Consider the following 21,394-nt stretch of genomic DNA (forward strand, 5'->3'; position numbering starts at 1 on the left):
AAAAAGTCACCACTGTCACTGCAAGAGACCCTTCCAGTGACAGCCGTGAATGAGGGCATTCAAATTATAATTGTGACTGTTGCCAGGTCGAAAATATTCACCTCTAATACCCAATTAGTTTGGCTATGATGCTCTGTGAGCCGTTTCAAGGGGGTAGGTAGGCCTCATGTGACATGAAGTCATGGGTTCCCCACCATGGGTGAGGGAGAAGAGGACAGAGCGGAGTGCACGACCAAGAGCATCGTCCGAAGTCTCTGTTACAGCCAAAACAATGTGAGAACCAAACCTAGGTGCCACAAACAGCAGCTCTGTAGGCTGACTACAATGGAATATGGCAAAGGGAATGCGAACTTACTCTCCGAGTGACTTTGCTGGAGAATCCGTGAAATGTAACTTGAAAACACAAATGAACTTTACACATATATAGAGCTTCCTGCAGGACTGGTGCCAAGTGGCAGCCACAGAGCTTCAATTTAAATCAAACTGATTCACGCAGGACACGTGCACCAAATGAACCTGCAAGCCTAATTCATGAGAATTCATTGAATCGCAAGGTGGGGGGGGGGGGCAACCATTGGACGTCTGAGTGGGGTATGGTGACGTTACAGAGGACAGCAGCCCTTCAATTATCCACGAGTCTCAAGACTGCTTAGAATATGAAGCACTGTATTGCGAGTTTGCCGAACGTGAAAGTAAACAGAAATACAGAAGAAAACCCACGCATGCAGAGGAGAAATGCCCAAAGTGCATGACACATACAGCCTGTCAGCACCCACTTGCCATACCACCCGTTACAGGACACCACCCGACTGCCCTACAGATGTAATGCTGGCTCCATCTCTGTGTGCTCAGCCAACCCCTGCTCCAGGTGTGTGATCTTTCACGAGCAGCAAGCTCTCCACTTTGGGACCGTCACTCACACCGTGGCACCATACACGCACACACAGGCATCACTCCTCCCTCCTGCGTGTGTCGCTCATTCACATAGCGTCCACAGCCACCCCGTGGCCTTTCCCGTGCTTCCGCTAACACTGACGTCGACAATAGGAGTCCCTGATTATTCCTGGGCAGCATCAGAGACGTCTTGACATCAACACCTTCAACTGATGATTCACCCAGGCAATTGAAAGACAATGATAGGAAAATAGAAATCCTCCCCAACATAACTGGTCTCCCGGATCTCCCTTGCCTAAGAAACAATGAAGCTCAACATTGCCCAGTTGAGTGAATTGAGGTGGCCAGGTGACAAAGGGATACGAGCAATGAACCAGAAATGCCAGAGGCCAGAGTTCAATGACAGTTTTCAACCACAGAGATTACGTTAGGTTCTCTAGTGTAAGCGAGTGTGAGGTTCGGTCACAAACGACTGCACATAAACGATCCACCGATTTAAGTTTGGTTTTCGTTTAACTCGGCCGAAGGGAGATGGTGCTAAGAGCTAAGATCTGTAAGTAACACTGGGTGACTGACAAGCAACAAACCACTCTTTATGGGGCACAAGTGAACACCACCCAGTGCTGTGTGAGAGCCAAATACAGCCCCGTGACGTGGTTCTGTGACGCCATCTTTTCCTCAGATGTGACGCTTGGCTGACTTTATTCATGGGGAGCCGGCGAGTCACGCAATAGTGCCATCGGTGGCCGAGTATGGTTCTCGTAGAACTTCGCTGAACTTAGTGGACCAGCTGCAGTTTGGGTTGTCAAGAAGACCCCAACGGTGGAGGTTGGCTGCACAGAGACCTTGCTCGGCTGACTGAATGTATCTCTTCACCTCTCTCCTCTGATTTGTGATCAAATTAAACGAGCCTTGGGCCTTCTCCATCCAGGAGGGATGCACACAAAGCATCGTGACACCGCACAACACAAACGTTTGGAATCTTTGGCAGTTTTTATTGTAATATTGCGTTAGGAAAATTTCATAAAGTACCAAAAAAGTTAAACAGAAATATATCAAACGACATCCACCCTGTATTATTATTGCCCATACAAGAATACCGGATGCGGCACGCGACGTGGCCCAGTAACAGGAATCACATGCAGACACCAGAGCCGCCCCAGCCAGTTAGCGACGCAGCACGACGCTGACAGCGTTCCCCATCAGTAAGAGTCTGTGCAAGCACGGTGAAAAAGGCTGACAAAACTTTGAGACTAGTGAGGCTAGCAATATCTGGGACTCAAATTCGGGACACTGGGTTCATAGTGCAGAGCGATAACCACTCAGGAAATGCTTCCCATAATACAGATATATGCACACTCACTGCCAGACACACACACATTCACTGAAACACACAACAGAGTACCGTCAACCAAAGACACAGTCATAATCTCTCACCCATGCACTCGCACACCACTCGTGTACAAGCGAGTGACTATGCAATCACTTCGCTAGATTAGAAACTACAGCTCCACGTGACGCGGTTCGGCTGTCGCAAGCTTACGACGTCACGCACGACGCGGCACGCACGACGCGGCACGCACGCACGACGCGACACGCACGTGGCATGTACGTGGCACACGGGGGGCGGTATGTGTGGGGCGGAATGTAGCACACACCGGGCCCACTGGACACAGGTGACGGGGAGCGCGTTCACAGAGGCCGGCTGCGTCACTTACTGGAGTTGAGCGTCTGGCGCGTCTTGGCGCTGGTACAATACGCCTCGATCACCTTCAGGATCTGAGAATCCTCCTCCAGCGCCACCGCCATGCCTACAGCACATGGGGAGAGACGGGGAGAGGGGATGACGAGGGGAAATTATAACAAGAAGTATGAGAGCACTTGTCCAGGCATTCACACTCAATCAATCACTTTTACTCAATTACCAACTCACAAAGTGAATCGCGTATTTACTCAACCAAGTGTTCCCTCATTAAACCACTCACTCACCTAACTGTTCACTTATTCAATCACTTAATTGCTCAGAGCCATCACTAATTACAACTCGCTTATTCACTCAACACTCATTGGTTAGTTCACCCACTGTTGCACACATCCACCCACCCTACCCATCCACCAACCCATCCACACACACACAAACCACATCCCTACCCAGTCACCAAACCCCCCGCAACTCAACCCGATCCATACCAAACGACCGACCCCATCCCCACACGCCCTGCCACTGATTGGTTAACCATGAGCGTGACGGCGATTGCCGGATGTCTGGCGAGCGTTGTGACAGAGCCTCACTTTTGCGTAGCGTGGGGTCGTCGTCTGATGGTTTCCGCGTCTTGCGGGAGGAGAGCAGCTTCTTCACGGCCTTGGGGCTCTTACTGAGATCCTGCACAGACAACACCACGGCTCGCTCACTCGCACTCTCACGTTCCCTCACAATCACAATCTCTCTATCACAATCTCTCTATCACAATCTCTCTATCACAATCTCTCTATCACAATCTCTCTATCACAATCTCACACCCTCATATGCTCCCTCTGCCATCCTGGGCTACCCTATACGATGAGAGGAAAGGCTTGCATGACAGTATTGCCAACTTAGTGATTTTGTTCCTCGATCCAGCCACAAAATGTTGTCAAAACAACTAGCGACTCATCTAGCGACGTTCCACGAAAAATACACAAATCATATTAGGAACGATCCCTGGTCTGTGTTAAGGATCCTGTAACAGATCATTATGAGCCATACTTGGCGAATTGTCTTGTGATATTTTATGCAACTTCACCAGCTCTATCTGTCACTTCTTTAGATTTGTTTGGCGACTTTCCAATTTAAGGAGTTGGTAACTCTGTGCACTGGGCTAGTGTCTGTGACTGCGTGTTGAGGAGGCTCGTGATGGATGCTACTGGGTTGCTGGAGAGAGTTAATCACCAGCAACAATGGGGGGCAGAGGAATGCACTCACAAGAATGATCGGAGCGCCGGGTGGCTAAAACGCACAATGTTTGCAGCGAGGAGCACAGGTAGTGCACCTGCCAGTCATCTCGGTCAATCAACAGGTAACACCTGGGTTTGTTCCGTGACCTCCCGCCAGTGAGTCTTCCTTGCTTAACGTGGCGCCTAGCCTGGCACAAGCACCGTGGTGACATCACCCTTACTTTGTGGCGAATGGCGGTGCTGGTTATTGTTCCCGTTTGTCCTAGCGCTCACCTCCTTGTAGATTAGCGCTGCCGAGGGCCTCAATGGCGGCGCCGGCCTCAAGCAGCTGAGGCTCCAGGGCTTGGCGAGACGGGGGGGCTCGAGAGGGGCCCGCGATACAGCTGACAAGGCTCCCCCCCCATGCCCCCCGTGCCCCCCGTGGCCCCCGTGGGCCCCCGCTAGCGGCAGGGTGTGGTATCCAGGGTTAAGCGCCGGAGATTTGGGCCCCGAATCTGAGGACTTGCAGGCGTGGGACGGGGGCGGTGATGGGAGCTGTGAAACGAAGACAAGGTGAGACACAGGGACACATTGGGACAGACACACAGGTGTCTCTAGTCTATTCTCCCATATTAATGTGTCTCTGTGGGTTTACAATGTTATAATCTCATGCCCCTGTCCCCCTGTGTATCCATGTATCTATTCGCACATGTCCCCGTGTTCCACGTATCCCCATATCCTCTTGTCCCCATATCCTCGGGCCCCCATATCCCAGTCTCTCTACTCTACCCATGCCCCCGTGCCCCTCACATTGTGCGAGGGCGCCGTCTTGGCACCGGGCGTGCTGCATGCCGCAGCGGGGCCCTTGGTTTGCCGGTGCAGATGCTCTATCCACTGTTGCGCGTCCTGGGGGCTCTGGCAGGATACCACGATCCTTTCTATCATGTTCCCTGCACACACACATACATTCATAACATATGTATGTAATGTACATAGTTCTCCTTGATTTGGTATACTTGCTCCCCAAGTACACGCGCACACACACATATGCACGTGTGTAACCCTCCAACAACAGTGGAGGAGAGGAGTGAAGCTCACATCGAGTGGAGCGCTGGACGGCTCAAACATGGCAAGGTGGCATAGTGGGCAGCACGGGTAGTGCATGTGCCAGTCATTTCAGACATTAAACCCATAGCACCTGGGTGTTCCATCATCTCCTGCCAGTGAGCCTTCGAAATTTCAAATGGCCTCAAAGTGCACCTATTCTGGCACAAGTGCTATGGTGACAGGACCGTCACTTAATGAATGCCAGTTGTTGTTGTATATATGAATGTGTTTGCGCATATAGTTGTATATGTGTGTACATGAGGCTGCCAACACGAAGCTCAAACCTGTGATTTCAAATGCATTCCGCACGATCTCTGTGTCCTCCAGTTTCGTGACCGTCATGCCCGTGAGCGGCAACTTGCCCTGCAGGACAAGGGGTTAGACCACGAGGTTCACTCACACACTCACTCACCAGCTCACACATTCACCGAATGATCCACTCAACTGCTTACTCGCTAAGTCATCCACTCTTATGCTCATCCAGCCATCAACACACTCACCCAACCACCCACACACACACAAACTCACCAAACCATTCATACATTAACTCACCCACTTACTCACCCATCCATCCAAACACTCACCCATGCACACGATGGGGTCTGCATTCACTCACCAGCTCACTCACTCAGCGCTCCACTGGCTGACTGGCTCACTCACCCCACGTCTTCATGTTCCGGTGTGCCCCCATGTGTCCCCATGTGTCCCGCTTATCCCCACGTGTCTCGGGTGCCCCCATGTGTCTCAGATGTCCTATGTGTCCAAGTGTGTCACCTGGTAAATGAAGCTGCTCATGCGAGGACTTGCTGACAGCATCAGGAGAACAGTGGGGAAGAGCAGGAGGTACCGCTCGCTCCGCTCCTATACGCATGCACACATGTACACACGTACACTCTTAATATGCACACTGATCACAAAGACACTCCGCATAGCTTTAACAGACTTCAGGGGAAAGTGCGGTTATAGCAAGCACATATGAAGCCCGGCACAACACAATAGGGGGTGGGTGGCCAGCACCCCACCCGGCCATCTTTGTCTTCCTCGTGGCGGTGATTACACACCACACCCGGTACTCATGAGTCAACCTAGGGGAGGCCCAGGACTGGTTCCAATAATCGTCTCTGGTGTTGGCCGTGAGCAGGCATCAAACTCGCTCACACCACGACAAACACCCTCATACAGCCTACACAGACTGTTTGGGTGAGTACTGTTAGCGAGCATCTACAAAGGCTGATATAATGCTCATACACACACACTCCCCATTCATCCTCCAACCCATTCACCCAATCTACAAAAACAAAGATCCCCCATATAGCCTTAACAGACTGTTGGAGCAAGTGCTGTTAGCGAGCACCTAAGAAGCGAATACTCGTTCACAACCTCACCCTTGCATACACACAAACACTCGCACACTCACGTCGCTGCCGGCGCACTGCACGAGCGCGTGGGACACAAAGAGGACACCGCCCAGCGAGCGGATCCCCTCCCCCTCCCAGCCCTGGATCGGCTCCGTAACCATCTGCAGCTCCAGCTCCTTGCGCTTGCGCATATCTGTGCACTGCGCCTGCATGGAGGCGGAAGAACGCGGGTAGCATCACAACGCCGACGGTCGGAATCACCGGTACTGTGAACGCGATTCACGTGGGGCGACAACACAGACAGAGTTCTTCACAAGACTCCCCCACATAGGGCAATCTTGACACCGCCAGTACTAGTCATCGGCAAGTCGTCGAATTAACTATCATTATAATTGAGAATAGGTTTTACCCTTTTAACTGGCACAAAAACTGACACCTTTATTCAAGGCATCATGTTTGCAATAACCACAACACAAGCAGTCAAAATGCAAACAAAAAAGACAACTCTGATAATAATATGCACTGTCCTTGAATTTGATTGGTCCACACCCGAGACAGCTTTTCTTAGAGCCTAGTCTCCATTGGTGTTGGACCAGAAGACGCCAAAAGGCGTACAACTCAAAAACAGCGCACTATCAGAGTATTGAGGGCTCGGGGTGAGCATTAACATTATGAGACCTCCTTTGCCAGAAACAAGATATGAGAATAGGTTTTACCCTTTTAACTGGCACAAAAACTGACACCTTTATTCAAGGCATCATGTTTGCAATAACCACAACACAAGCAGTCATCATGACCACCACCATCACCACCACCACCTATATCCGGCCAAAGAGAACCTGCATGCGGTCATTGGGCATGCGGGCTGTTTGACCAGCTAACGTAGCCTCGCCTGCCGGAGCTCACTGTTGGGACTGTATTCAAACATTTCAAAGATCTGTGAGCTCCTCACACAATCCAGCTGGTTGAACTCAGGATGGCGTAGCAAGCCAGCCTGAATGTAACAATCCAGCGCCGGTGTTCCTGTAAAGGGGTCAGTGTTTTACAATTATAGAGTTAAAGTTACAAATGTGGCTGAGAAGACCTGGAGCTTCCATATAGCGTAGCGTTCGGCAGCCGATGAAAAGATAATGCCGCTAAATTGATACGAAGTGAGACTTCAGCTGCCAATCTAGAGCTCTTCAAAGCACATTTCCCTTCCATGGGAACTCTAACTCAACCATTGCTGAGGCAGTTGCAGAAGGTGGACATACACCTGTAGTGTAGTGTGCACGCACAGCTGATGAGAGGTACGTGTGGTAATTGAGTGACGCACGTGCAGCTGAGGAGAGGCGTCTGTATGTGGGCTGCAGGTTGGCTGTCGGGCAGGTCCTAGAAGGTGGGCGGAGTCTAACTGGGGGAATAAAAGCCGGCGTGCGGGAAAGCACGGGGTCTTCTTCTTTGTCCTGAGCAGATATGGGTGGTGTCGGAGAGAGTAGGGGTAGCTAGTAGGGATTAAGGTGTACCACGCGTGGTGTTATGCGTGAAGTGTAGTGTGGGCTCACAACTGGCGTGTATGGAGATTAATAAAGAATGAGCAGGTGTTACATTATCTTGCCTCAGAATGAGTTCCACACTACATTTGGTGTCAGGAGTGGTCGGAGATCTTCGCCGCCAGCATACCAAGAGCAGCGGCGAAACGCAGGAACCCAACAGTAGATTCATCTGACGACGACGATGGTGGCGATGTCATTTCCGCGGAGCCTCCCGTCCGGGCGTTCTCCATGATGGGGGGGGGGCCACTGGACAGCGTTCCATCGCCGATTTGAAGCCACGTACGTCTCCGTTGGATGGACGTTGGAGGAGGCGCTGCGGGCTCTGCCAACGGCGCTGGATGACGACTCGCTGGCCGCCTTTAAATCCATCCCAGAGGCGGACCGTGCAACTTTTTCACGAGCCTGCACTGAGATGGCTGCCATCTTTGATCCCCCGTCCAATGTGCAGAAGCACTTCATGCAACGGCGGTGAGGTGAGGCCGAGATGCCGCTCGCCTTTCGCAGCGCTCTCTTGGCTCTGGGTCAAGCGGCCTACCCCCGGATGGATCGAATGGCGCTGGACTCCCTGGCCATGAAGCGGCTTTTATCACTGGCATGGGAGCTGGAGATCGTCCTCTCGGTGGCAGAGGAGAACGACTTGACATCTCTCCAGGTGGCCCGCGGCATCCAGGCCCATTTGAGCCTGCGCGAGTGGCCCGGGATGGTGGCATGCTCTGGAGATCCTGGTGAGCCGGAGGAGTATCAGCGGGGATGAGCGTTTGCCTCCTTCGATCGGCGTCCTAGAGCAGCAGGAGCTGGAGGACGCCCGACGCCGGTGTCGGGGAGAGCGAGGATCCCTCAGCCGCCATGGACTTCCAGGCGGATTTGCTTCATATGCGTCCGACTGGGCCACATCGCCAGCAGCTGCCGCCACAAATTCAGCAGTCCATCGGCGTCTTCGTCGTCCTTGGACTTTGACTCCTCCTCTTCCCGAAGCCTACAGGCGAGTCGCGACGCATTGGGCACACGGCCGCTTCCCTCCCATCACCCATCTAGTTTAGGTTGGGCGTCGGCTCAACGTTATCACCTCCCATCCCGTCGTGGTGCACACACACCTCACGTTGTCGTCGAGAGCGTGGCTGCGTGGTATCGGGCAGTGGAGCGCGTTGGCTCACCAGGTTGTGGGGGTCACGGTGGGATCGTCGGCAGTGGACGGCTACATACAGGGGGTCCAGGTGCAGTTGTTGGTGGACACGGGTTTCGGCCACCATGATTTCCGAAGCGATTTTTCAGTTATTGCCGTCGCCCTGTCGTCTCGACTCTGTAGATAACGCATGTGTAGCGGCGAACCGGGGTAGCCTGGGTATAATGGGGAAGATGGTTGCTTCTGTGCAGTTCGTGAAATTGGTTTAGAAGGCCCGGTACTCATTTCGAGAACTCTGGCCTTGCCTTGTTTGTTGGGCATGGACTTTTTGGGTAGGATGCCGCTTAAGGTCCTAGTGGATCAGGGTTGTATTGAGATGCTTTTGGGCCGGCGACTGCAATTTTTGCAGTCCCCCACTCGGCTGGGGTCGGCGAATGCCGTTGTTCAAGCACTGGCTACCAAAACTGTCAAGGTACCTATTCTAGATTTGAAGCTTTACGTGACTGCAAGGATCCATACTCTTTGGTTCTATTCGGTAAAGTCACGTAGGTAAAAAATAAAACAAAAATCACGACGTTTCGGCCGCAGCACAAGTGGCCTTCATCAGGTGAAGGGACCAGACTGTCTCGAGGACAGCGCTGGAGTGAACACAGCTAAGCTCAGACCGCGACCTTTAAGCTGTGTGAGAGGAATTAAGGTGCCTTGACAAAGGAATTAGCATAAAAAATAGCATTTAATTGGCGGACTTAGCATGATGAACGGTGTAGAGGAGGTGAACATGTGCAGGCCGGCGAGGTGGGAGGGGGAGTTTACATATTGATGGTGTGAAAAGGGAATTTTAAGAAGCTGCGAAAGTTTGGGGTACCACTACTTGAAAAAATATACTGTACCATTGATGCTTGTGCTGTTGCGGCTTCACAAAGATTTACACTTGTCGGCCCCGGAGGACGGTGTATTATTGACACCCTCGAATGCGGTAGCGCAGTTGCTCTCCCTGGTGGGGGCCTTAACTGTGGTGTCGGCCGACCTTAAGCCCTTTTTACAAGTTGTTAATGCGGGGCACGCACCGATCACTATACAGGCCGGTACCGTCATGGCACATGCGACAGCCGCTCAGTGTGGGGGATAGGAGGCACCCGTGTCCGGTGTTGTTGGGGGAGTTGTTCGGGGTGACGGGTCGAAGTGGATTGAGAAGTTGTCCTTCGAAAATCCCGACTTGACTGTTGATCAGCGGGCGCAGCTTCGGCAACTTCTGCACGATTTTTGACATTTTTCGCAAGGGCAAATTTGATATTGGTCGAACGTCTCTGCTGCAGCACCGCATTGAAACAGGGAATTCACTCCCTATTCGGTTAAACCCGCATAGGCTGAGTCCTATAGAAAAAAATCATGTCCGCCTGGCAGTTGACAAAATGTTGGCGGCGGATATAATCTCTCCCTCCAACAGCCCTTGGGAAGCGCCCATTGTGATAGTTAAAAAACGCGACGGTACTCTCCGGTTTTGCATTGAGTATCGTAAGTTAAATAAAATTTAGGTGGCCGACGCTTACCCTCTTCCACGAATGGACAATTCGCTCGATGTCCTGTCGGGTGCGTGGTTTTTCTCCACCCTTATCAGGGTTTTGGCAGTTACCCTTGGAGTCAAAACCTGAAAACCGCTTTCCGCACACCACAAGGCTTGTTTCACTTTGTCTCCCGATGGGGCTCCATTCTGCTCCAGCCACCTTTCAGCGCCTAATGGAGTTGGTCTTGGTGGGTCTGAAGAGGGACTCTTGCCTAAATAGTTTTCAGCCGCACTTTCGACGAACATTTGCAGCGATTGAGGTCGGTTTTTGTTAGAGAGCTGCGAACCTTAAATTTAAATCGCAAAAGTGCCATCTGCTGCAATCATCAGTTCGTCGCGAGAGGCCTGCCGAACAAGCGAGCGGCCACCATCCCCTCCGTCCCGGCAGGGGCCGTGTCTCCTGGATCAACCAGGACATTCTCTGGCCCAGGACAAGATGGACCCTGTTCACGGGGATGGGCCAGCCGCTCCCAGAGCGTGATGTTTAGATGACGAGTGTGATAGTGGCGCTCGACTGTGTGGTCGGCGCCACAGGACCATGCAGTGTCTCGTCCTTTTTGGGATGGAACACTTTCGCCGCGTTTTCCTGTTGGTATTGTTGGTTTTTTTGTTCATTTTTTAGCTCACCGGCGTCACATCGCCATAAGTTGTTGAGTTACGCACACACCAGGGTTACTGTTAATAACAGCCGGGACGGCTGGGTTTTTTTTTATCACGGGGGGGGGGGGGGGGGAGGGGGTGATGCAGTGTAGCGGTACACGCGCGGCTAGTGGGAGGCGCTTGTGTGGTGGGGTGGTGCACGCGCAGTTGATGAGAGCCACGTGTGGTGATTGAGTGACGCGTGTGCAGCTGGGGGGAGGCGTCTGTGTGTGGGCTGCAGGTTTGATGTTGGGCAGGTCCTGGCGGGTGGGCGGAGTCTAGCTGGGGGAATAAAATCCGGCGTGCGGAAACGCACGGGGGTCTTCTTCTTTGTCCTGAGCATGTGTGGGTGGAGTAGGAGGAGGGTTAGCTAGTAGGGATTAAGGTGTACCACGTGTGGTGTTATGCGTGAAGTGTAGTGTGCGCTCACAACTGGCGTGTATGGAGATTAATAAAGAATGAGCAGGTGTTACGTTACCTTCCCTGAGAGGGAGTCTCACACTACACATGCACACACGCACACACAAGTGTGTGTTCCCTCACCGAGAGGCCCTTGAACGCGGTCATAGATATCTGGATGTCCTTCTTGTCCGGGTGAGTGTCCTGCAATGACAGAGGCAGCATCTTACTCATACCCAGGGCAGCCTCTCCACCTCAATATGGAAATTACATTTTCGGTATGATTATGTTATACATAGGGTGTATGCTTGATAGTTGTTGTGATCCGTGTGCGTTGTGTTGTCTCTGGATATTGTTTGTGGCTGTCACTCATGATCTGTGATAAAGCTGTTTGGTCTACGTGTAATTAAATTTGTAAGATCTCGTGTCTGTGAGTGCTGTTCTGTGTTGTCACTGGCAAATGTCTAATGTTAGGCACCAGATCTCTTCATGATTCAAGTTGTTAGATCCAAGGTGTCTATGTATGTGTTATCTCTGGACACTAGCTGTCACACACAGGACTACGTTGCTGGGAGGGATTAGGGAGGGAGCGATTGGGAAGGGGATTGGGGAGGTAGGGAGGGATTGGGGAGAGCACCTCAATGTGCCGCTCCAGCTCCTTGAGAAGAGTTGGGTATTTGTCGAGCCGCATAAACGGTTTGCTGAGGCTTGTGGTGAGCATCAGGATCCCAGGGCTGTTCGCACCCTTACTCTCCATGAACTCCCCCAGCATCTCCCTGCCACATGAGATTCATCATCATCAATATCATCATCTGCATCATCATCGTCGCCATCGCCTTCATCATTATTAGGATGAACTCCCCCAGCATTTCCATGCCACAGGAAATTCATCATCATTAAAATCACCATCTTCATCATCACCATCACCGTCGCCACCGCCTTCATCATGACTATTGTAGTGATATAGAATTGGTCACTAAGCAGCATAGCGCTGGCTGCTGGCAGGGAAGGTTGATCTGCAGCTTGTAGCAGCCCTGACTGACAGCAGGCCACGTGATAGACCTGTGAGGGATCTAGGGGAAAGGTTACAGAAGGGACACATCGAGAGCCCGCTAGTAGGTTCCAGAAGGGGGCGTGGCCGGGACGGGAAGATCGTCACCATCATCGCTGTTGTCAAGTGTCTTCGTCGCTGTCGTCTCATCTGATGTATTGCGCTGCTAGACGTAGTTGGCTGTCTTAGTTCAGCGCCGTCAGTGTCAGACAGCTAGCGTGTTGTAGGCTAGCCACCAGTGTTGAGTTGCGTATAAGCGAGAGACAGAGTGTGTAACAGTGTAGGGTGTGTATTGTACAAAGTGTGCTCTGTGTTTAATTAAAGAATTACATCCAAGAGGTTACATCTCCAAGTCAGTCACTACACTATGATGAATTTCCACAGCATCTCCATGCCACAGGAGATTAATCACTGCCACCATCATCATCACCACAAACATCACCATTACCATGAACTCTAACAGCATCTCCCTGGCATGGCTACTTTACCAAGAACGTATGTGTGTGTGTGTGGGGAATGGTAGTGTAGTGGTTAGCGTGCTGCAAGATGAACCCGGTAACCCAAGTTCGATTCCCGCTCACGACCTGTAACAGTGGCGAATATCTGAACCGGTCCCGGGCCTCCCCTAGATTGACTCAGCCTGAAATGAGTATCTGGTGCAATGTGTAAACATCGCCACTAGAGACAAAGGCGGCTGGGGGTGGGTTCTGGCCACCCACAACCCCTCGTGTGTCGTATCTGCCTCCATAGCTGTTCGCCAATAGCACTTGCCCCAACAGTGTATTAAGGCTATATGGGGATCTTTGTATTATTATAATTGTGTGTCGTACAACAGCTGGATGTAGGCCACAGCCTTCAAAATGATTAAAGTCTAGTGATTTGGGGTTCTCCGTCAACTATTTATCAAGGCCGTAGATCTTCCCCCGATTCCATTTGTCCTGCCCTGCAAAGACCTCCCTCACTACTCCACATCAAGAACCTCTCTTCTCAATTACTACAGCTTTCACCAACACACTCGCACTGCACTGGAATGCGAGCTGATCAATCATGATGACACCCCACGAGAATCGTGGGGTATTTTACCCATAATGCATGCGGCGTAAACAACGCGGAACGTATCTGATCATCAACATCATAGGCAACAATAAATCCACTGCTAAATTAAAGCTACCCCACGCCCTCACCATCTCTCACGGTACTGCAACACAAAAATCCATCTTCGCACCTGCACATCAGCTGGTTTCACAGCTCCATCTCCACAGTGTATTTACTTGACGTTTGTAGCGAATCGTGCTGGGTGTGGATGAGGAAGTGCGGTGTCGTTTCAGACAAGTTTTCTGGGAGCCAATGGCAGCGGCAGAGAGACAAAGGCAGCATTGTAAAGCAACAACAACGTGCCATTGAGTCCCTAGGCCAGCAGCTGTTCCAAGGCAGGGAGGGGTAAGCCCCGACATGCACACGGGCACGTTTGTACGAAGCACATACTCCACATTCCCACACACACGTGCACATATACAAGCACACATATATACAGATACAAAGTCAAAGGTTCCCCATATAGCCTCTAGTAAATTGTTGGGGAAAGTGCTGTTCTTGAGCACCTTTGAAGGCCGGCATGGCACTCGAACAGCACCACGCCCAGCCGCCTTTTTCTCCCCAGTGCTGATGTTGACACACCACACCAGGTACTCATTTAAGACTAAGTCGGCCTAAGAGAGGCCCAAGACCGGTTCAAATATTCGCAACTGATGTTGACCATAAGCGGGAATCAAACTCGGGTTTCCAATTTCATAGTGCAGTGCACTTACTAATACAACTCATGCACCCAACATAAAATAACAGCTCACAGTGCCAAAGACATTACCAAAGTGCTTGTATCAGGCTATATGCACTCTGAGGCCACGTGAAGTGTCAAAGCTTCTCTGGTACGAGTTCACGGGACAGACTCAGGTGCCATGGGCTGAGTAAGATGACTGGCAGATGCGCCACATGTGCTCCCCACTGTGTGAACTTAATGCGTTTTAGCCGCCCGGCGCTCCGCTCATTGTGAGCGTCGCTCCTCTGCCCAGTAGCCTCGTCCAAAGAGGCCACTCTTAACACCACTGGTACCAGTCATCGGCCAATTCGCTTCGCTCCACGGCTTCCTGTACCGGATGAGCCCATCTCTTCTCGAGCCCATACAGCACCCATTTAGCACCCTCAATCTGGCTAAATAGAAACGGCTTGGGGAAAGAGGTGGCTAGGTATGTGGGCTACATGACTCAATCAATGTAGCCTTGCCTACTGGAGGAGCTGTGTCCAGCCTTGCCTACTGGAGGAGCTGTGTCCAGATCCACTGTTATTAATGAACTCACATTCATTAATAACAGTGCCTTAAAAGGAAACATGTATAATAGGCGACGTTTCGGGCAATAGCCCTTCTTCATAGCACATACACACAGATATACGGGTGATTGATAGCAGTAGTGAAGCCATAGGAAGAGGTATGCTGAATGTAGTGTGCCAGTTGCGGATATATAGTCCGAGTAGCTGACGCGGACCGGCACGGCTGAAATTAAAGCCCTGCCTGCGCCCAGTTCACGATGCGCCATGGGAGATCGGAACTCCGCGTTGTTTGCCTCAACACTCCCTTTGTTGCGCTGGCCTTAACAGGTGCTCACAAATAACTCTGGCAATAGGAGTGCAATGAGGAAGTTTGTGTTTGAGGTAAATAAGCACATTGAACTGGTGTGATGCTTTGGGCTGATGCTCGCTCTGCTGCTGCTACTATGTGGCTTGTGCAGAAGCAATGAGGGTTTCTGGGTCGTCACAAAGGACCAAGACGGACACGAAAACTGACGATAAAAACACAAGGCACTGCTGTGTGCGCCGCGTATGGTACACGTGCTAACCATGAGAAGGCAGTAATGACTCGTGTTTCGTATTCCAACAGAAATTGTCCATCAAGGCTAAGGTGGCAAGTGAGCATGCATCCATTCATTATTGAAAATAGTATTTCACCGTGTCTGTATTTCTGTGTCTAAAGTTTGTGTACTCACGTGCTTATATCTGTCTTCTTATCATGTATTGTATTAATGTGTACTATCTATCTGCATCTGTGTGCTTGTCTGCATGTCTCTGTGTTCCTTCCTGTCTGTATGTTCCCGTGTCTCTAAGCCTGTATCTGCATCGCCTTGACATGTTCTGTGTCCTTGTTTCCTGTCCCTCCATGTCTCCATGTCTCTCTCACCTGGCAGGGGGCCGTTGTCTCCCCTCTGTGCTTTCCTCGCTCGCCGAACGAGGCCTCCCACACAGACACTGCATGATGATGCAGTCTTCTCCTCCTCCACCACGCAGCTGATTCAGAATCTTAAAGGAGCTTTGGTCTGGCTCTGTCTCAAGCCTTAACACTTACGACTAAATTTTAGAGGTGGCTCTGTTTGGCTCTGTGAATGCTATGACTTGACAATGAACCCTAATAATCCGCAAAGTAGGTTATTCTGGCTCTTAGTCTTAATATGTAGTTTAAGGTGGGAGCTTAAAATACCAGAATAATTCTCATTTGCAAGAGTGACCTGGGTCACCAATATGGCAAATGCAATAGCATAAAACGAGGTACTGTCCGTTACTTGGCAAGGGGAGGGGGTCACTTCAAGCGGTCAATGCAGGCGTGCACGCGGCTACTAATCCTGCGGAGTGCCCACCGGGCGGGCGACTCGGAATGGGAAAACTTGGGGTGGGTCGGCGCTCACTACAAGAACTCCTCGGCAACACCGGCTAAACCGGCTGACTTGGCAGCGTCTTAACTACTGACGTTTTAGAGACCCAGCGAAACACAACCAGCGAGACAACTGCACAATAACAGGCTGCGTGTGACTCTATGCTCACGGTAGTCACAGCTGGATACACAACCAGAGACCAGCAAACTAAGCTTTACTATATTGCATACCCCTGATACTCATCAGTAATCCAGACAAAAATACAACAAACAACACACGAGATTTTCCTCTACACTCTAGGCACTCAGGAGCTGACTACAGCAGGCTGCACCATGATGGTGGCATCGGCGAGGAGAGTCATGGTCTTACCACCACCGCCTCCACCATTCCGGTTTCGCCGTGCAGTCTGTCTGGTCTGGACGGCTACGGTGAAACCGAGAGCCGGGCGAGATGACACTGGAAGCCCACAGCCCAAATAAATAACACAGGAGGCTTCCACAGCACTCCTCCTCTCTGTAAATAAGAGCCTCCATCTGTCCCTACTCACATGGCTGGGAAACCATGGGGGTCCAACCGCGGCCAGGGGGACTCCAGACTAGCGACGGCTGGCAATTCAATTCGTTCCTTAGTGGCAGAAATAATGCGGGTTATTCAAGTTAAACTTAATGTAAGTTTTATAACTTGATTCAACTGTTTTCAAAGCGAAATTGCTTCCCTTAAACGGTCACTACCAGTGCTGGGTTATTGTGATTTCAGCTTTGTTTTTTACAGTCGCATACAGTGGAGATTCAAGAGTGCACAGAGGGGAGTAGAGTGAGATGACGGGGGAGATTTTTGAACCAGCTGGCCAGGCTTGGGCAAAATTAGCCCACATTTCACCCAGGCAACTGGAGAGTACAAACGAATTGCTAACCTAATAATTTGTTTAAAAATCACAAAGGTAGGATAGTGCGCTGAGGGGAGAAGAGTGATTTCAGATGAGAGAGGTAGAGAGAGTGCATGGAGAGGAAGTGAGATTAAAGGGGAGAGGTAAGAGGGTGCACGGAAGAGGAGGATGTGAAAGGGAGAAGTAGGTGAGTGTGGAGGTTAGTAGAGTGAAAGGGGAGAGCAAGGCAGGGGCGAATGCATCCTTGACTTTGATCCGGGATTGAATTGGGAGCCTGTGTAGGGATTTAACTTCACTTAACCAGGCAAGAGGACAACGAGATGCCTCCGAAATCCCAGTGGCTCACAACACTACACACCATCGAGTATTAACCACTACTCACAGTTACAAGCATGGCAACCAGGTGAGTGTCCACTCTGTGAACTAACGCTTGATTTCCAGCAGAGGTGGGAATCCCTCTGAACCCCCCTCCAAACTCGCATCAACACGCCCCACCTCGGGAGTTGTAACAGTTGTGTGTATTAATGTATTCATTTGTGTAAACGCAGACCCCGTGTGCACAGCTGAGACAACTGTGGCTTAAGGCGACAGCACACAACCCCCGCAGGGCTGCTCTGACACCTCGCATGTGTAGAGTGAGGGCTTCGTCTCCACTCCAGCCGCTCCATCACCGCCCTCGGCCACCATCATCGCTGAAAATCGTCATCAACGTAACCATCGTAACCGTAGTCATCGTTGTAATCATCATCGTAACCGTAGTCATCGTTGTTGTTGTTGTCATCATTCTAACACAATGTATAAACAATTCCACGCTCCTATGGCGGGGGCGCGTTTATCCATAGCACAACCATGATGACTATAGCCTGAGCTGTGCTCAACGACATGCACACACAAGCGTATAAAGTGCCAATTATAATCGTTTCAGCTTGCCTGTAATATTTAGAATCCTAACAAATTCAGAAATTATATCCACAGGGTTTCTCTGAAGAGTACAACGAGCATCGTCAGAAGGTCTATAAAGTAGTCAGTGTAACAGCACTGGAAGTCAGAGTCACCGTGTCACCCAACCAGGCCTCCTTAAATAGGGATCACGATCTGAAAGGAACAATCAAGAAGATTTAACGAAAAATGTAGCATTCAAAATTAATTAATTAATTGATATTTTACGATAATTTATATGGCCCAATGATTCACAGATTACTTATTTGGTTGTAATGATTGCTCTGCAATTTACCACCGAGCTTAAATAACAATAATTCACATTCTAGATTTGAAGCTTTCGTGACTGCAAGGATCCATACTCTTTGGTTCTATTCGGTAAAGTTACGTGACTTTACCGAATAGAACCAAAGAGTAATAATTGACATGTTGTTAAATGCTTGTACACCATGTGACAATTAATTTGTTTGCCGTGTCGGGGAGTGGAGGGTTCCGGATGACACAGATCTGGTCAGACCATGACATGGCTTTAACCCAAACACTATTGTGAATCACACACACCTGTTGTCCTGCAGAACCTTGACGGCCCAGGGATGATTGGCGCAGTACTCCAGGTAGAGCGTCTCCATCTGCGAGCGCAGGCTCATGAAGCAGGAACCCACATGCTGTTGCGCCTCTGGCAGCCTGCAGAAGGGACGGGGCAGGGGCACGAAGGAGGGGCTATGAGTCGAGCGAGTATCTCGATATGCATCTGCATGCACGTAGGGAGCGGTGGTGCAGTGTTTAGCGCACTGCGCTACGAACCCGGAAACCGACATTCAATACCCACTCATGACCAATATCAGTGATGGATATGTGAACCGGTCTTGGCCCTCCCCTAGGTCTACTCAGCCTTAAATGAGCACCTGGTGAGGTGTGTAATCATCAGCATTGGGGAGACAAAGACGGCCAGGTGTGGTACTTGCCGCAACACCCGCTTATGTGCCATAGGTGCTCACTAAAAGCACTTGAACCTTATGGCGGAATCCCGGGGTCCCGAATAAACAGAAGTCAAAATCGTAATTAATTAATTTACTTTTTGCCGACTCCGTCCCACTGCGCATATAAACGCCGCATCTCACCTTGTGCGGATCATTCTGTTGCCGTGTCGTGTCCAAGCGCATCGAGGACTAATGCGCACAAGAGCTGAACAAGCAAATGCACTCCATGCTCGGGTATGGGCAGGATCATAAGTCTTCTCCAAAGTTGCTCAAACTGCCTACACGACTTAAGCCCTTTATTTGTCATAACGGTATGCATAATACAGTGAAACTGCTCTCTTATCTTCATTATTATTTGTGACCTACCAATGTCTGCAGCCAGGATCAATCGATGACAATTCTATTACCTGCAGATATTTAACAGATGAGATGCGTTGAACCGTTAATTCCTCCTGTTTGATCATACTTCTCTTGTCCGTATGCATCTGTGCAGATAGGTTTTTTTTTTTGCGGTTAAGCCATAGTCCCCACATACTGCTCGTATCAATGCGGATATGAGGAGCGGCGACCCACTACTCTGTAAAGTAACATTGGTATAAACCCTTGTTACAATATGAACAGCGCATTGATAACGCGTACTATTTTATGTACTGTTTACAAAAGTGTGTTCACAAATCCACACTTAGAAACACGATGCTTGACAGAGGGGTGTAAAAAAAAAATTCCGACAGTGTATTTAACTAGAGGTACTGCAGCTAAGTAGTTTTCAGTTTTAAAGGCAAAGTTTAACAAGACAACACTTGCCACCATCCTTCAAACCCATTGGTGAAAAAGAGAAAAGTTTTTGTTTACATTATGTTTATGCGAGAGCCGGGGGCTTATGGGACCCTGGGGTCCCGCCATTAGGTTCACTTGTCCCAAGAGTCTGTTAAGGATATTCGTTCTTGGTCTTTGTAATACAATACGCTTGTGTATATAAAAGTCATATCAAACCAATTTCCTGCTCAAATGAGCATTGAGGCAGTGCTCATGTCATGTTTACAGCCCTGAGCCAATGATAGAAATTCAACATTCTTATGGCGGGGACGGGCATACCCACAGGACAACTACGATTGAATTATAAATAGTGGTACTCATTTTATCGACCCGGAAGGGTTCTATGTTTGCTTTTGCACTGTACGTAGCCAACCATGCTAATCGGAGGTGCGGGGAAAGGATGGGCTGAGTCAACCCCCAATCAGGATATGAACTCGCAACCTTGCAAATTTGAGCCGCTCTCTCTCTGCCGCTGAGCCACCAGGCTGGGTTGTGTGTGCGTGAGCCTCACTTGGCGCACTCCTCCAGGCTGTGCACCAGGCTCTGCTGGAAGCTGGCGATCACCTCCAAGTTCCCCAGCAGCAGCGCCATGTCTGCCGGCGGCAGCCTGCACCAACACCGCCATCGTAACCATCAACATCGTCACCATCGACACAATCAATATCACCATTACCATGAGCACCATAACCAAGACCATTACCATAACCAACATGACCACCACCATCAACAAACACCATCATCAAAAATACCACCACTCCCAATACCACTGACTCCAACGACACCATCACCAATAACACAATCGCCATCTCTACACACAGTCATTGACATCTCGTCTGATCTCAACACATTTTGAAAGAGCATCCCCCAGTGCCAGCCACTGGCAGAGCCAGTGGGGGGGGGTGGGGTGGCACATGCACCCCCAATGATCCGATCGAAATCCATAATTTCGATCGGATCATTGGGGTTTATTAGTAATAAATCGGCATTTTGCGACCTCCACTGCCACTGTGTAGCATATTATTACGTGCCAGGGACTCTATGAGATGATAGGACAATAGTCTGAGTCTATAATTGGCAATAAGTAACGGCAAAGCAGTTATAAGTGACTCAGAATTGTGCGAAGTTGCACACCTTCAGCGAGCGCGATGCCGGTCACACACGGTTCGAATTCGACCCTCGAGCGATGGCTGTGCCATCGCCGCACACGCGTCGAATAAAAAGCAAGGGACAAGTCCTTACTTAGTAACAACTCCTTACTTACTAACAACTCCTTACTTACTAACAACTACTTACTTACTAACAACTCCTATGATTTTTCATTGCTGGAGGGGTTGCACCCCCTACCTGAAAATCCTGACTCCACTATTGGTGCCAGCTAGCCCTGTGCGGCACAAGGTGATTCAGCACTTACTCTGCCAATGCGCATGAGTAGGGGGCGATGATTGCTGTCTGTTTCTGAATTGAGTAATTTACGGGTATTTGGTAGGGTTTG

General features: G+C 50.3%; 1 protein-coding gene across 9 annotated transcripts in view; it reads right to left on the reverse strand.

Moving 5' to 3' along the window:
* LOC116956282 (rho guanine nucleotide exchange factor 7-like) overlaps positions 1-21,394 on the reverse strand; it is a 90,636-nt gene that overhangs the window by 33,804 nt on the left and 35,438 nt on the right. For all 9 annotated transcript variants that reach the window (XR_004404978.2, XM_032977756.2, XM_032977753.2 and 6 more), the window contains 11 exons: positions 20,414-20,509; positions 18,668-18,790; positions 12,170-12,308; positions 11,677-11,736; positions 6,332-6,478; positions 5,689-5,775; positions 5,199-5,277; positions 4,618-4,757; positions 4,102-4,362; positions 3,187-3,277; positions 2,613-2,705 (listed from right to left, as the gene is read on the reverse strand). Coding sequence is in view for 8 of the 9 variants with exons in the window: in XM_032977756.2 (XP_032833647.2) it covers positions 2,613-2,705; positions 3,187-3,277; positions 4,102-4,362; positions 4,618-4,757; positions 5,199-5,277; positions 5,689-5,775; positions 6,332-6,478; positions 11,677-11,736; positions 12,170-12,308; positions 18,668-18,790; positions 20,414-20,509 (1,316 nt within the window). In the remaining variant the exon portion in view is untranslated. The remainder of the gene's footprint in view (positions 1-2,612; positions 2,706-3,186; positions 3,278-4,101; positions 4,363-4,617; positions 4,758-5,198; positions 5,278-5,688; positions 5,776-6,331; positions 6,479-11,676; positions 11,737-12,169; positions 12,309-18,667; positions 18,791-20,413; positions 20,510-21,394) is intronic.

The sequence above is a fragment of the Petromyzon marinus genome, chromosome 64 (assembly GCF_048934315.1).
Source record: "Petromyzon marinus isolate PM22_M1 ecotype Great Lakes invasive population chromosome 64, UKy_Petmar_22M1.pri1.0, whole genome shotgun sequence".
Lineage (NCBI taxonomy): Eukaryota > Metazoa > Chordata > Hyperoartia > Petromyzontiformes > Petromyzontidae > Petromyzon > Petromyzon marinus.